Here is a 14,173-nt window from a genome sequence, read left to right on the forward strand (position 1 = left end):
TCGCCTTTACGAAAGCAATAACCCTTCCCTTTACCCCTAATGGTAGTTACCTTTTTGAGTAAATCCCACTTCAGCACACTGTGATCACTGCCACCTAGTGGTTCATTTATCTGCAGATTCTTAATGCATGAAGAATCACTACTGATAATCAAATCAAGAGTATTACTCCCTCTAGTTGCCTCCCGGACATGCTAATGTAGAAAATAATCATCCAATAAATCCACAAAAGCCTTGCTAGTGTGTGAGTGACCAACCCAAAAGTTCCAGTCAATATCTGGGAAATTAAAATCCCCCATTAGAAGATTCTCTGATTTACTGGCCCACTCTATTTCCCTGTTGTACAGTTTCTTATTATACTCAGTCATTAGGCCTATAGCACACTCCTAATATCAATTTTGATATCCCAATGCTTATGTCACACCAAACTGACTTGACACTGCACTGTCCAGCGCTGTTGACTGGCTTCACTTCCTTGGATTTTATGTGTTTCTTAACTAATAGCATAACCCCTCCTCCCTTCCTATCCTGTCTGTCCTTTCTGTAGACGTTGTACTCCTCAAATTCCAGTTCTGCATTCCTTATATCTGTGTGACACCACATCTCTGAAATCCCAACAATATCTGCCTTTGATGTTTTTGAGCCATACCTCAAATTCATCAAATTTATTTACTAAACTCCTAGCATTGGTGTACACTCAAGTATACATGCAGCTGTTTCTATTCTTAGCTACCCTAACAGAACCCATGTGTTTACGTGTACCGCAATGACTACCAGCAGTCTCTGAAATATCCTGCATCTTGTTTTTCAGGCTTCTGCTTATTCCAATAGAAGCAGTGCAAGAATCTCTTTCATCTCTGCCAGTGGCTACTTTTAATATATTAGTCCTTGTATCCCCCCCCAATCTGGCAGTTTTCCGATTCACCTAACAATGCCTCGATGGCATCAGCAAATATTCTTGCTCCCTTTCAATTTAAGTGTATCCCATCCCTGTAGAAGCAGTCTCTCCTATTAACAAGTACAGACCAGGCTGAAAAAAATTCTACCCCTTGAGCCTTGTAGAATCTTTCCAGGGCCGAATTGATCGACAAGGCTCTCACCATATACTCCCTCCTATCGTGTGTGGGCAGAATTGCAGACACTTTTTCAAATTCAACCCTATAATTCACGGCTTTTTTTTTCAACATTGAAGACCTGTACTTGTGAAGTAATTCTGCTGGTCTCCTACTATTAATATCATTTGTGACGTGTACAGCAATATCACCTTTTATGCTCTTAAAAGATGATATCCGCTCTACAATGTCATCAACCTTTGCCCTTGGCAGACATACCCTGGTCCTGTTCCACCTATGCTTTTTACATAGCATGTTCCCCGTTTACCTGACAACAGTCCCCAAGGAACTAGCAGTTGTTGGTGCATGCAACCCCCAAATGCATTCTGCCTTGGGGGTTGCTGCTGTGTTGCGTGATGATCAAGTGTAAGCTCCAGCATTGATGTGGGCAGCTGAGAGCTTGATGGGCCTCTCAATTTAGATCCTTCGAGGGGCATCCACCCTGTCCTTCAAGCTCTCATTTAGGCCCATAACAACGCTGAGTTGTTCCCTCATTTCTTCACACTCTTTACATCTCGTGCACACACACACACACACACACACACACACACACACACACACACACACACACACACACACACACACACACACACACACACACACACACAAAGAGTATCCCCCTTGGCAATGTCATGTACAGCACTCCATTTAGGTTGAGCCTTTTGCTTTGCTGTTCTGGTCTGAGTCATAATATCGATTCAATTTAAATACAAAAATTATAATCCGAAACTTTTATCTCAACGCATATATATTTTTCAGTATCAAGTATTACCTTTGAGTTTCTTTATATAACTTCCGTATCAGTTATGTATTAATTAATTATGTTACGTTTCTAATATCTAAGTCGTTATGTGTACTTAGTTAAAAAGTACAATTTAATTGACAATGAAGTTCAACAAGATTAATAAATTTTACTGATTAATTGGAAATATTATATACTATACTATACTAAACTAATGCTGTCTAGTTCAGAATATAACCTTGTATTGTATAACAATGGCGGTAAGTTAATCAAATTTGGGACTGTCTTGAATTGTGCTCATGTATAATTGGAGTTCATGATGAAAATTCTGGGGTGTCACATTCCCTACATTAGAATGATAGCAGAATGGAGCATATTTCTGTTATTCCTGTAATGTCAGAATTTGATTCAACTTAATCAGTATTTCAAATTCAAATTGATTTGCTATGCCAGGAGCAAAGTAAATTAATAGCACCACTAAATACAAATATAAATTCATAGCACAACTTAAATACAAATTTAATCCATGAATATACATACACAATAAAGACTGCATGAAAAGGTTGTTTGTTTTTTATTTGGTTTTTAGGAGCATTAGCTACTAAGGTCATATTGCTCCGGGGATATGCGGTGGTCATTCCCTTATCTTTCTGCATCCTCCATATTTGGTGGTCACCGGCTCGAACTCCTGTCCAATCAAAAAGCGTGTGCTACCCACTGCTGCTCCTGCTCTCCTGGCTACGGAGGCACCTGCATGACAAGAAACAAACGTACAAACCAATCTAGATTTATCCCATTTCTAATTTCCAAAACAAAAATGAAGGGATTAGAGAGTAATAAAGTTGTTACAGCTAAATATGAATCTTATAAATAAAATCTTTTGTACTTCGGTATCAGCCAACTGCAATACTCATTTAATTTGAAAAAGTTAAGCAGCATGAGGCCTGCTGAATTCTTGGGAAGTGACTCCCAACCTGTTGAGTTTCTTGTGGTAGTTTATTTTTCAATTCTAGAGGATCTTTCAATTCTAGAGTATATTGAAGCTGCACTACACTTCAAAAATTTATTATTATTATTATTGTTGCTCTCTTATATTATTATTATTACTCTTATTATTTCTCCCTGATTGGGGGTTCCACCCCGTGATGGATGGAACTCTTCCATCCATCATAACAACAACAATAATAATATTATTAATGTTGTTGAGGTGAGCCTATATATTAGTATTGAACTTGCAAACTTTTTATTGTAGAGTAAGATTGCATCCTTATTAATCTTTAAGAACATTGCTAATGTTTGCAAAGGCTGTGTAACTTTTGTTTCTGGTGGGGTTCTATTTTGGCTGCTAATACATATTAAAGGTGTGTGTGTGTGTGTGTGTGTGTGTGTGTGTGTGTGTGTGTGTGTGTGTGTGTGTGTGTGTGTGTGTGTGTGTGTGTGTGTGTGTGTGAGAGTGAGAGAGAGAGAGAGAGAGAGAGACTTCAGTGTTCTGCTATACTTGAAAGATGGTAATTCTGGGTTTTGCCTCAAATTCTTAGCTGCTTCTGCTTGAAAAGGTGAATTTTTATTTATTTATATATATTTTTTAAATTGGACTCCAGAATAAGAAGATTGGAGCCTGCTGGGCAGAACAACTTATGCATGCATCATTATACTTATTTCTTCAGTTTATACATTAGAATAATCTGTAAAAGGTCTTTCTGCCTTGTAATGAAGTAATAATCATATACTACACAAGCTTGAAATGTTCCGTTTATTTGGTATGAAAATATTGCAACTGAGCAGATAATTTCTTTCTACATGTCTCAACATTTTTGACATTCAGAAACCATCAGATATTTGAAAGAAGTCTACTTTCCATTGAGGGAAAAAGTTAAGTTTTGATTTCTTTACAGTTTTAATTTGTATCTAAGAGAGGAGAAAAGCATGTATAAGACAACTGTTTTATCTCATGATTTTAGTGGCATAATAATGAGTTCTGATTGCTATTTTTAACCCAAAAGTGGCTAATATAATAAAAAGAGGTATTTTGGTTTGACTCGTGGAAATGCATGCATTTAGCTTCAAATATTTGATTTTTTTTTGCATTCTGATTCTTAGTATATTAATTTCAGCTCTACTTGAAGCACGAGGTCTTCCACCCCATCTCTTTGGAGCCCTAGGTCCACGCATGCAACATCTGCTTCATAGATCAATGGGAACTAGTGCAAGTGAGTTCATTTGCCTTAATTATATCTTCCTGCAAAATAAATGGAAATCTAGTCCATGTGTGAAACTTTCGTTTTGGATTTTGCAAACAGTATTGCCACTAATCAGAAATTTGATTAATATTTATGAGTCAAATTGCCAAAAAAATAACAACATGATTTTTTATTGCCATTCTAGCAGGTTTGATTGAGTCATGGACAAAGTTAAAATGTCACACTTTGATACCCAATGTTCAAATAAAATGCAAACTGTTAATCAGAAAACAAAAAGACAGAAAATGATTTTGAAATGAAGAGAAGATGAGTGGTGAAACGCAAAGCTGAAAGTGAATCTTTTTTATTGTTGTGTATTAAAAAAAACAACAACAACAAAGGATGGAATAGTAAATAAGTTTAAAAGCATTAAAATGAAACTTTGGAATTAATGCTGCTTCAGAAAGATGTCTTGCATTGAATGCAAAATTGATCTTATAGCAATAACTTAGAAAATTAAGATGTCCTGTTTTTTAAACACTCTCATAAAGGGAAAACTAAATAGGTATTCAAATTTAAAAACAGGAATCTTATTTAAAGGACAGTATCAACTAATTTGTGTGTATGCAGTTTTTTGAAAATCATTTGATATGAAATATTAGGTATATTACTAAAAGTGTAATAGATAAATGAGAGATAATAACATACATGCAACCTACTTATGAAAGCTAGTTTTTAATCTATGGCAGTAGCAGGTCAAGAGTATAAAGACAGGTCATTGATTTCTAATTACTGAGCAATGATTTTGCAGCTAAAATTAAATTACTGGCATGGGATAAAGAAATTAACTGTTTTGTGATTGAGGAAAGTGGAAAGTGCCGAGTTATGATTACAGCCTCAGTTTTGAATATCTACAGTTGTGTGCACTTCTTTTTAATATTTTAGGCAGGAAAACATCTTAAGAAGGTGAAGCTAATTTTATTACTCCAAACTAGATTTTGAAAATTATGATTACTTGTAATCATTTATTTTAACTATTTTATAGGCTTTTGATGGCCATTGAGTAAGTACAATTATCTCAGCATTTCCTAATCTGATATATCTGATCCTTAAAGAACGAATCTAACAGGTTAACACAAATGATAATGGCAGGCTGTGAAATTCTAAATGGTTGCTTGCCTGCATGACCACATGAATTATGACAAAGGTAGGTAGGTAGGTAGGATAGAATTGAAAAAAAAAAAAAAAACAAAAAAAAAAACAGTTTTATACCTAGGCAAAGTATAATGTAGTATTATGTATGTATAATATGGCATTGAAACTAACACACGACTCTTGCTAGGCTCATTGTTTTATAAAGGTTAATTAACCATGGTTAATACCTTTATGCAACTTTATAAAACCAAGTTGGAAGCAAGCAGAATGGAGATTATCAGAAAATTCATGTCATCAGGTGGATATGGGAAGACTATACCTTCATATTGTTTATGCCAGGGGTGGGGAATCTGTGGCCTTAACTTAAAGCTGCATGTGGCCTTTTGGGGTACCAGTTGTGGCCTTTTGTCTGTTTCTCTCAAATGCAAAACCCCCCTTTTATTTCATGACATAACACCAAACTCAAAGTATTTTTAAGTAAATTTTATCTATTCCTTTTTTATATATCATTATTCTCCTTATATAATTTAGTTTACAGTTATGCCATTATCAAAAGAAACATAAAAGGCATAAAAAATATTGGATGAAGAGATAAAATTATTTATACTGGTAACTGTGTTTGCAAGAGGCCTGTCAGTGGCAACTCGGTAATTGGCGAACTTGCAACCACCCAATGATTCGCATCACCTGAGAGCTTCTTAAGGAAGAACTGTAATATGTTAAGAAAATGTGTGCATTGACTTTTCTAGTTAAGGAAAATAATAATGAATTATATATTAAAGTAAATACAAAATAAAGCATTTATTCTAATTCACTAATCTTTACAGAATATTATTGTTTCCCAAATGGATGATATGACATCACTTCCACTTAGAACTGACTTTATTTGGCAACTTTGCCTTGCTTATTAACGATGATTCATCTCGCTAACTGCTATCAGTATCGGTTGACATTCTGGTCATTCTCCCCAGTGCCATCAGTTTCCAGTACTTGTTTCCTTTCAAATTGAATCTTCAATCAATCAATCTGTATATTTCACTTTTAATTTTTACTGGTAGCCCGATTATGTCAAGAAATAAGAAAAGAGCATTAAAGGAAGAAAAGAGTATTCAATGAAAAATTTGAATTTTTGCAGTATTACATTGTTGTGAAAGATAAAATTGTGTTTGCTCGTGATGCCTTATTGGCAACAGTGAAGAAATACAATGCGTATTACCATTATGCGACTCATAAGGACAATAAATATGCTAAACTAGAAGAAGAACCTCGAAAGTCAGCACTTAAAAAAAATGAAAGGTGGAAAGTAGTAGCAGCAGCAGAAACAAGTATTCAAAGCTGTGTCAGGACAAGGAACTAACATCACTGAATTGACATATAAAGTAGCATATATACTTGGAAGAAAAAGTAAGCCATTTAGTGATGTGGAAAGCACAAAGAATACATTGTTCAAGTTGTGGGATGTTTAAATTCAGCTAAGGTTAATAAGGTTAACAAACAACTACTACCTCTTTCAAGGAGGAGGACCATAACTGATCTGCAACATGAATTAGCTTGTAATATAACATAACAGCTTCATGCAATATGCCAGTGCCTGCGTGACAAACCAAAGGTTGTGGGTTCGAATCCCGCCTCGGGCTTGGATCAGAGTAGAAAAATGCAAAAACTTTGGGAGGTGCAATCTGGCCACAGAAGCCGGATGCACTAACAACTAACAAAATGCTGACCTTTTTCAAAACCTTGATTACCTGATTGTAACTTTCAGCTGAACACTTTCCTGAACTGGCAAAAATAATTAATGAACAGGATACAAAGAAATCATTAAGGAAATGCAACATGAAAGAATACACAGCTGTTCCTGATTACTTGACATCAGGAACAGTGTGTATTGCTGATTTTGAGAAACGTGATCTCACACTGAAACTAGCTTTTCAGCCACAACTGATCGATGTCTCCAAAGCACCTGATGACTTACAGATGGAATTAATTGAGCTCTCAGAATATAATATTCTGAAGTGCCTGTTTGACACGAAGCAGCAGCATCTTCAAATACGGAAAAATGCTGATGAATATCTACATCAACCTGCTCATTAAATGCTATTTTGTTTTGACACAACTGTTGTGAATCAACATTTTCGTATATGACACAAATGAAAACAAGCTTGGGATCTCAGATGGCAGATATTCACTTGGAGGACCAAATAAAACTGTAAAGTTGGAAAATTAAGGCCATGATAGTTTGAGAAATGCAAAGACAGATTTTAATGCTCTGAGACAAAAATAATATGCAGATTTAGTCATGCCATCTACAACAATGATGGTTGATCTTATAGACCACAGTTTCTTCATTTCTGAAAAAAACCTTTAGGTTTTCTTGAATTCTGTTTGGGGTATATTAGTGCTTGATCAATTGCTGATGGATTGCAATACGTATTAAATGTAATTTAGTATTATATATATATATATATATGTGTGTGTGTATATATATATATATGTGTGTGTGTTTTATAGCTGTTATTTTCAGTGAAACAAAACTAATTAATTTTTTTGGGAAAAAAATACAAACAAACATAAAATATAAGCTCGAAACTATGTCTCTTCCATTTTAAAGGTTTATTAAATCATTAAGTGCACATACTTTCCTTAAGGTATAGCAATTGATCCATAGTATATATTTTGCCAGATAAGTATAAGTTATACAAAGGGTACTAGGAAAGTTTTGCAATGCAGCTTTGTTTATTTAATTTTTTCAAAGTAATTTCCTCTACATTCAATACCTCTCCATCCTCCGAAACCAATCTTTAAACCAGTTCTGCCAAGTTTCACTAGGGAGTAAAGCACACTCGTTGTCCCAAGCCCGTAGAAGGTCCTCATCACTGGAAAACCGCCTCCCTTTTAGCTTCATTTTCACATGCGGGAACAGTGCAAAGTCGCAGGGAGCAAGGTCGCAGGGAGCAGGGAGCTGGACTGTAGGGAGGGTGCTCAAGAAGTTTCAGTTCTGTCGTGGTCAAATATTCGGTGCAGGCTTTGGCGCGGTGAGCTGCAGCATTATCGTGATGGAGGTACCAGGTGTCCATTCTTGACTTTGGCCGCAGGTTCTTCATAGATCCAATGACTTTAGGCAGGCATTGTTCAGTATATCACTTAGCTGTGACTCTCTTCTGCGTGTCCAAAACGACACGTTCCACAATTCCACTCGATTTGAAAAATACAGCTATCATTTTCTTCTTTACAGATCGGGATTTTCTGACAATTACTGGTGTGTCGTCATCATCAAAGACCCAAACTTTGTTTTGAGCCTTGGTCGGCAGATCGTAATAGTACAGACAAGTCTCGTCACCTGTCACGATGTTGTTCACATACCGAGATTGTCCATTATCAAACTTTTTTAACATCTCCCGGCACCAAGTCACACGTCATGTCATCTGCTCTTCAGTCAGTTGATGCGGCACCCAGAGAGAACAAAGTTTCTTCACGTGCAAATGATCTTGCAGAATCGAACGAATTGCTGGTGCATTTAGGCCCAAAGTATCCTCTATCTGTTGGTAGGTCACTCGCCTGTTTTCGTCAAGCATTTTCCTCACAGCAGTAACGTTTTCCTCCGTAACTGACGTTCGTGGCCTTCCCAGCCTCTCAGAATCCTCCAGAGTGAAATTTCCCCTTTGGAATTCTCTATACCACCTGAATATCCTTGTACGATGTGGACAATCATCATCTAGTGCAAGAGTCATTTCTTCTAAGCACTGGTCTATGGTTAAACCACGCACGAACTTATACCGCAAAACTGTCCTTATCTCATTTCGTGACCACGATGCCATCGCAAGCACTTTACACTCTCAATACTAATGAATAACTGAGCCCATCGACTTGGCGCGGCGCTACTATGCACGTATGAACATATCTCAACATGCAGCAACAAGCAGCTTCCTGTGATTCATTGTTGCGTCATATTGCAAAACTTTCCTAGTACCCTTTGTATAACAGTTCAAAGATAAAATGAACAATATGTGTAATTTTCATTAGCAGTAGAATTAGCTATCTAATAATGAATCTTTTTTTTTTTTTTTTTTTTTTTTTTTTTTTATGAGAACCCCAAACACGAGAGGTATTAGAACCTATAGTACTTAGTACCGTGCTTGGGTTGGAGGTTGAGAAGACGAAAGAAGATATTTGTTGATATTGGACTTGAACTTCTGTAGATTGTAGTTTTCAGGAAATACGTATGAAGGAAGGTTGTTCCAGAAAACAGCAGTTGAATGAACAAATGAGGAAGATGAAAAGTTGGTTCTGTGGGTTTGAAGTTGGACAGTAAGTGGATGTTGGCTGGTGGCAGCACGTGTTCGGACTGTTTTGAAAGAGAGAGCGGGAATTATAGAAGCCAATTCAGAAGAACAGTGCCCATGGAAGTATCTGTAGAAGAGGCATGCAGCAGAAACAGTGCGTCTATGAGAAAGCGAGTGGAGAGACTCTGTTAGAGATGAATCATTAATTAACCTAACTGCCCTCTTCTGAATGGAAACAAGAAGCCTGAGAGAGGTTTTGGGGGCACCACCCCAGATGTGGGAACAATATTCCATGGCAGGGCGGATTTGAGATTTATACAGAGAGAGCAGCTGTTTGGAAGAAAAGTAACGCCGAGAGCGAAAGAGAAAACCAAGTTTTTTAGATGCAGAGGAAGCAATATTTGTAATGTGCTTGTGCCAAGAGAGATAAGAAGTCAGGGTAATCCCCAAAAGAGAGATATCATTTTGCCTAGAAATCGGAGTGTCACTAAAGATAAGCATAGGAGCAGAAGAATCCTTTTTGCGAGATATAAGACAAGATTGAGTTTTAGAAGGGTTGAAATCAACTAAGTTGTCTTTGCCCCACTGGAGAATTACCTGAAGATCGGCATTTAAGGAATTGGCAGCAGATTTTCGAGAACTTGAAGCTGATTGAGCTGGACAAGGTTTCTCAAAATGGAAAGTTGAATGCAATGTGCTATCTTCGGCAAAACTATGGATAGGATTTCCAGTCAATGGAAGAAGGTCATTGATATACAAGAGGAAAAGAGTGGGGGAAAGAACTGAACCTTGGGGGACACAGGCATTAGTTGAGAAGTTAGAAGACAGAGAGCCATCTACCATCACCCTCAGTGAGCGATCAGACAGAAAACTGGATAACCGATTACTAAAAACAGTTGGCAAACCATAAGATGAAAGCTTGTTTAGAAGACCTTTATGCCAAACACGATCAAAAGCCTTTGAGATGTCAAGAGCAACTACTTGTGTTTCACCGAACCTTTCCATTGAATTAGTCCATAAATGGGTAACATAAGCCAGAATATCACCAGTGGATCGACACTGACGGAATCCATACTGGCGATCGTTGATCAGATGGAAGGTTTCGAGGTAGTTTAAAAGTTGGCGGTTAATTGATTTCTCCATTACTTTAGAAAGAGTAGAAGTAATTGCAATGGGACGGTAATTGGATGGGAGGGATTTGTCACCCTTTTTAGGAACTGGCTGGATATGAGCAAATTTCCAAGCAGAAGGAAAAACACCTTTGGAATAAGAAAGTGAAAAAAGGCGGCAAAGAATAGGAGTAAGTTCAGGAGCACAGGTTTTGAGAACAAGTGGAGAAATACCATCAGGACCTGGAGCTTTCGTAGCATCAAGATTCATCAAAATCCTTCTGATATCCTTTTGACGGAAGACCACAGGAGGCATTGAATGGAGCGTGTTAGGAATGGTGGGAGGTGTTTTACCAAGGTCATTAATACATGAGCTGGAAGAAAAATGGGATGCTAGCAGGTCAGCTTTATCCTTGGCTGAAGTGACAACAGAACCATCTGGTTTGGACAGAGGTGGGAGCAGAGATGGGCAAAAGTTGCGGCCAATAGCTTTGGCAAGAGACCAGAATGCTCGGCTACCATTAGGGCAAGAAGCAAGTTTTCTACTCTTAGCCTGTTCAAACTCTAGTTTGGACTGATTAATAACTGCTTTACAATTGTTGCGAGCTTTGGTGTAGGCAGAAAATGAAACTGAAGAATTAGAAACAAGCCAATTACGATATGCAACGTTCTTCTCTTGGACAGCCTTAGCACATTTATTGGAAAACCAAGGTTTATATAAAGGACGAGATATTAAAGTGGAGTGTGGGATAAAGGATTCCATTCCTGCAAGAATAATTTCACTGACACGATCTGAGCAAACGTTGACATCAGAAGTTTTGAAACAGTAATCAGACCAAGGAAAAGAAGAAAAGAAGTCTCGCAGGTCATCCCATTTTGCATTCTTGTAATGCCAAACAATACGAGGTTGGGAATAGCCATGAGATAAAGGTTCCATTGGAGAAGAGACAATCACCAAGTTGTGATCTGAAGTGCCTAAAGGACCTCTCACTTCAACCTTGTACTTAGAAGGGTTGTTTGTGAGAAAAAGATCAAGCGTATTGGCTGTATGATTAGGATTGTCTGGTATTCTTGTAGGTAAATGAACAATCTGTGCTAGGTCATTAGTAATTGCAAAAGCCTCAGCATCTCGACCTGCTGGGTCGGTGTGACTAGAAAACGGAAGCCAGCTGGAGTTGTGAACGTTAAAATCACCAAGGAAAATTACCTCACTGTTAGGAAAGTTGGACTGGAGAAAGTCAAGTTGCAAAGAGAGGAAGTCAAAGAGCTCCAAGTGATTAGTGGAGTTGGGAGAACGGTAGAGACAACAGATGAATTTTACACAATGAGGTAGAGAGATTTTAAGCCAGAGAAGATCAAAGAGAGGAGATTCCAAATTGCCAAGTCTCTGACAGGGAATATCAGAACGGACATATGCACAAGTACCACCTTTGAGGCGAAAGGAATCATACAGCAAATAATTTGGACATCTGAGATGAGCAGTAGTTGAATCAACTGATAACTGAGATTCAGTCAGAAAAAGTACATGGGGTTTGGAAGACTGCAAGTGGAAATGGACATCGTTGAGATTGGAATTGAGACCACGTATATTTGTGAAATGAATTAGGAAGTCCTTGGGAGGTTTAGATCTTTTCGCAGATAAGCTTGCTCTATTATTTTGACAATTCATGGTGTATTCAATAGTAAGAAAAAGTGGGTGGGACATGCTGTATGAAGTAATGAAATTTTTGGATATGGCGTACATGTGGTAAGAATATACCCAGATCCTTGACATAACGTGGCCTCGACAATGCTCCCCGCATACACACTACTCGGACTCCCTCCAGTCACTATCTGGCAGAGTAGAGGTAGCAAGATTATACACTAGCTGATCCGGAAGCCTCCTAGAGAGTTACCAATAGGTTCGGTCCGGTGTACTATCTAGCGGCCGGCCTGCGAACACCGTTTTAGAGCTGTACCCTCGAAATGTAAGGAATATTGGATCTCGCCACGACATTCATCATAACCTCAAAAATCATCAATCATACTGCATGATGGAAGAGATAGGGAAGGGTTGGCCGGAACTTAGCTCTAGAGACTAAACATGGGTTCCACCACTTCAAGCCTCCAATAAGCAAAGTGGTGGTATTTCACCGGTTGATGAGAGTCATCTACCACCTAGTACTGCCTGGTAACATAGAGGGGGCGGCGTTCCTCCATGTGGTGTGGGCGCCACACCTCGACCCCTGCTTACGCTGGTTCACACCTGGGTGGTCACCCACCATGTACTTGTGCATGAAGGTTATACCCAGGGTTACTAACAGTCCCGCCATCGTGAAGGTGCAAGCAGAGGATTTGGCTGTCACAGACCGTCCGGACTTCACCGAAATTGGGTCCACTTGACTTGAGTGTCACCCGAATATCAGTTCCATCAGCGTTTTAGACTCCCAGGTAGCAAGAACAGCTTGTCTGGCATATCTGAGAGAATGTCTGTGACAACCTCAAGGACCTAATTCATTCAATGAGAATCATGTGCATGATTCTCATTGAATGAATTTTTCACTAAACTGACAATAGTGGTATAAGCTTGTCATGGTATAACATGGCATGAAACTCTCTTAAAAGGGTTGAGTTAACAGTTCTTCATTTCCAAAACTATTTAGTTAAGGCTGTATGTATGTATGTAAAAAAAAGAGTAAACTGCAGCCACTATCAACCCTCTGCATGATGGAAGCCTCCTCGACAGCTGATGCTGAGGGAAATGCACTATAATCTGCCATGCTGGTCCAGTGCAGGTTGGCAGATCGACCGTATTTAGCAATCAGGGGTTTGAACCCTGGTCTACTCAAAGAAAGTGTTCTGCTGCACTCCTGCTCCTGACCACTTTGCTACGGAGATCTTGTATGTATGTATAATTAGGAAGGTAGCCAGAATAACAAGCACTAATCTTGGACCAGAAATTATGTGCAATAGATGTTTTACTGGAGAGATTTACAAATTAGGTGCAGCCGCTGGCAGATTAATATATATGTGATAAAAAAAAAAGTGTGCTGAATAAACTAGAATGGAAAAGATAACATCTAACCTCACATAATATCCTTTGGAAATAGACTATTTATATTGCACTTCTATTTGTAAATGATATCTGAATTATGGGGAAGAAGTTGGGGGAGGGGGGGAAGAAAGATAACATTTATATACGTTTAGAGCATAAAAAACTTTATACTAGAAAAAGATTAATTATCAGATTAGTACAGAGTTATGAACAGATGTAATACAAATATAATGCAGTAAGGTCTCAAAGTATGGAAGGGTTAGGTTCCTGGTACCCCTGCGTAAGTTTGGATTCTCCTATAGAAAACAGCTAACTAAAATAAAATAAGCAAACTCCTATAAACCATGTCCATGTGTTTGTAAATTTTATTTGCATAAATTAAATGCACATAAATCTTAAACTACAGTCAGGATGAGTAAATGGGTGAGTTAGGTTATCATTAGCATTTGTAGAGGCATTTGATGCAAGAAAGCAAGCTTATGCAGCATCAGCCAAAAAAAAAAAAAATAAATAAATAAATAAATAAAAAATAACCACTTCCACTTCACCCCTCTGTTCGTTCGA

At 37.9% G+C, this 14,173-nt stretch overlaps 1 protein-coding gene across 3 annotated transcripts in view; it reads left to right on the forward strand.

Annotated features, from left to right (window-relative positions):
* The window catches only part of ctrip (E3 ubiquitin-protein ligase ctrip), an 894,611-nt gene that overhangs the window by 258,122 nt on the left and 622,316 nt on the right, over positions 1 to 14,173 (forward strand). For 2 of the 3 annotated variants that reach the window (XM_090377644.1, XM_090377653.1), the window contains exon 8: positions 3,966 to 4,061. The exons of the other annotated variant lie outside the window; for it this stretch is intronic. In XM_090377644.1, coding sequence (XP_090233770.1) covers positions 3,966 to 4,061 — 96 coding nt within the window. The remainder of the gene's footprint in view (positions 1 to 3,965; positions 4,062 to 14,173) is intronic. 3 annotated transcript variants of the gene reach the window in all.

The sequence above is a fragment of the Mastigoproctus giganteus genome, chromosome 1 (assembly GCF_048544385.1).
Source record: "Mastigoproctus giganteus isolate SK-2022 chromosome 1, ASM4854438v1, whole genome shotgun sequence".
NCBI classification, from domain to species: Eukaryota; Metazoa; Arthropoda; class Arachnida; order Uropygi; family Thelyphonidae; genus Mastigoproctus; species Mastigoproctus giganteus.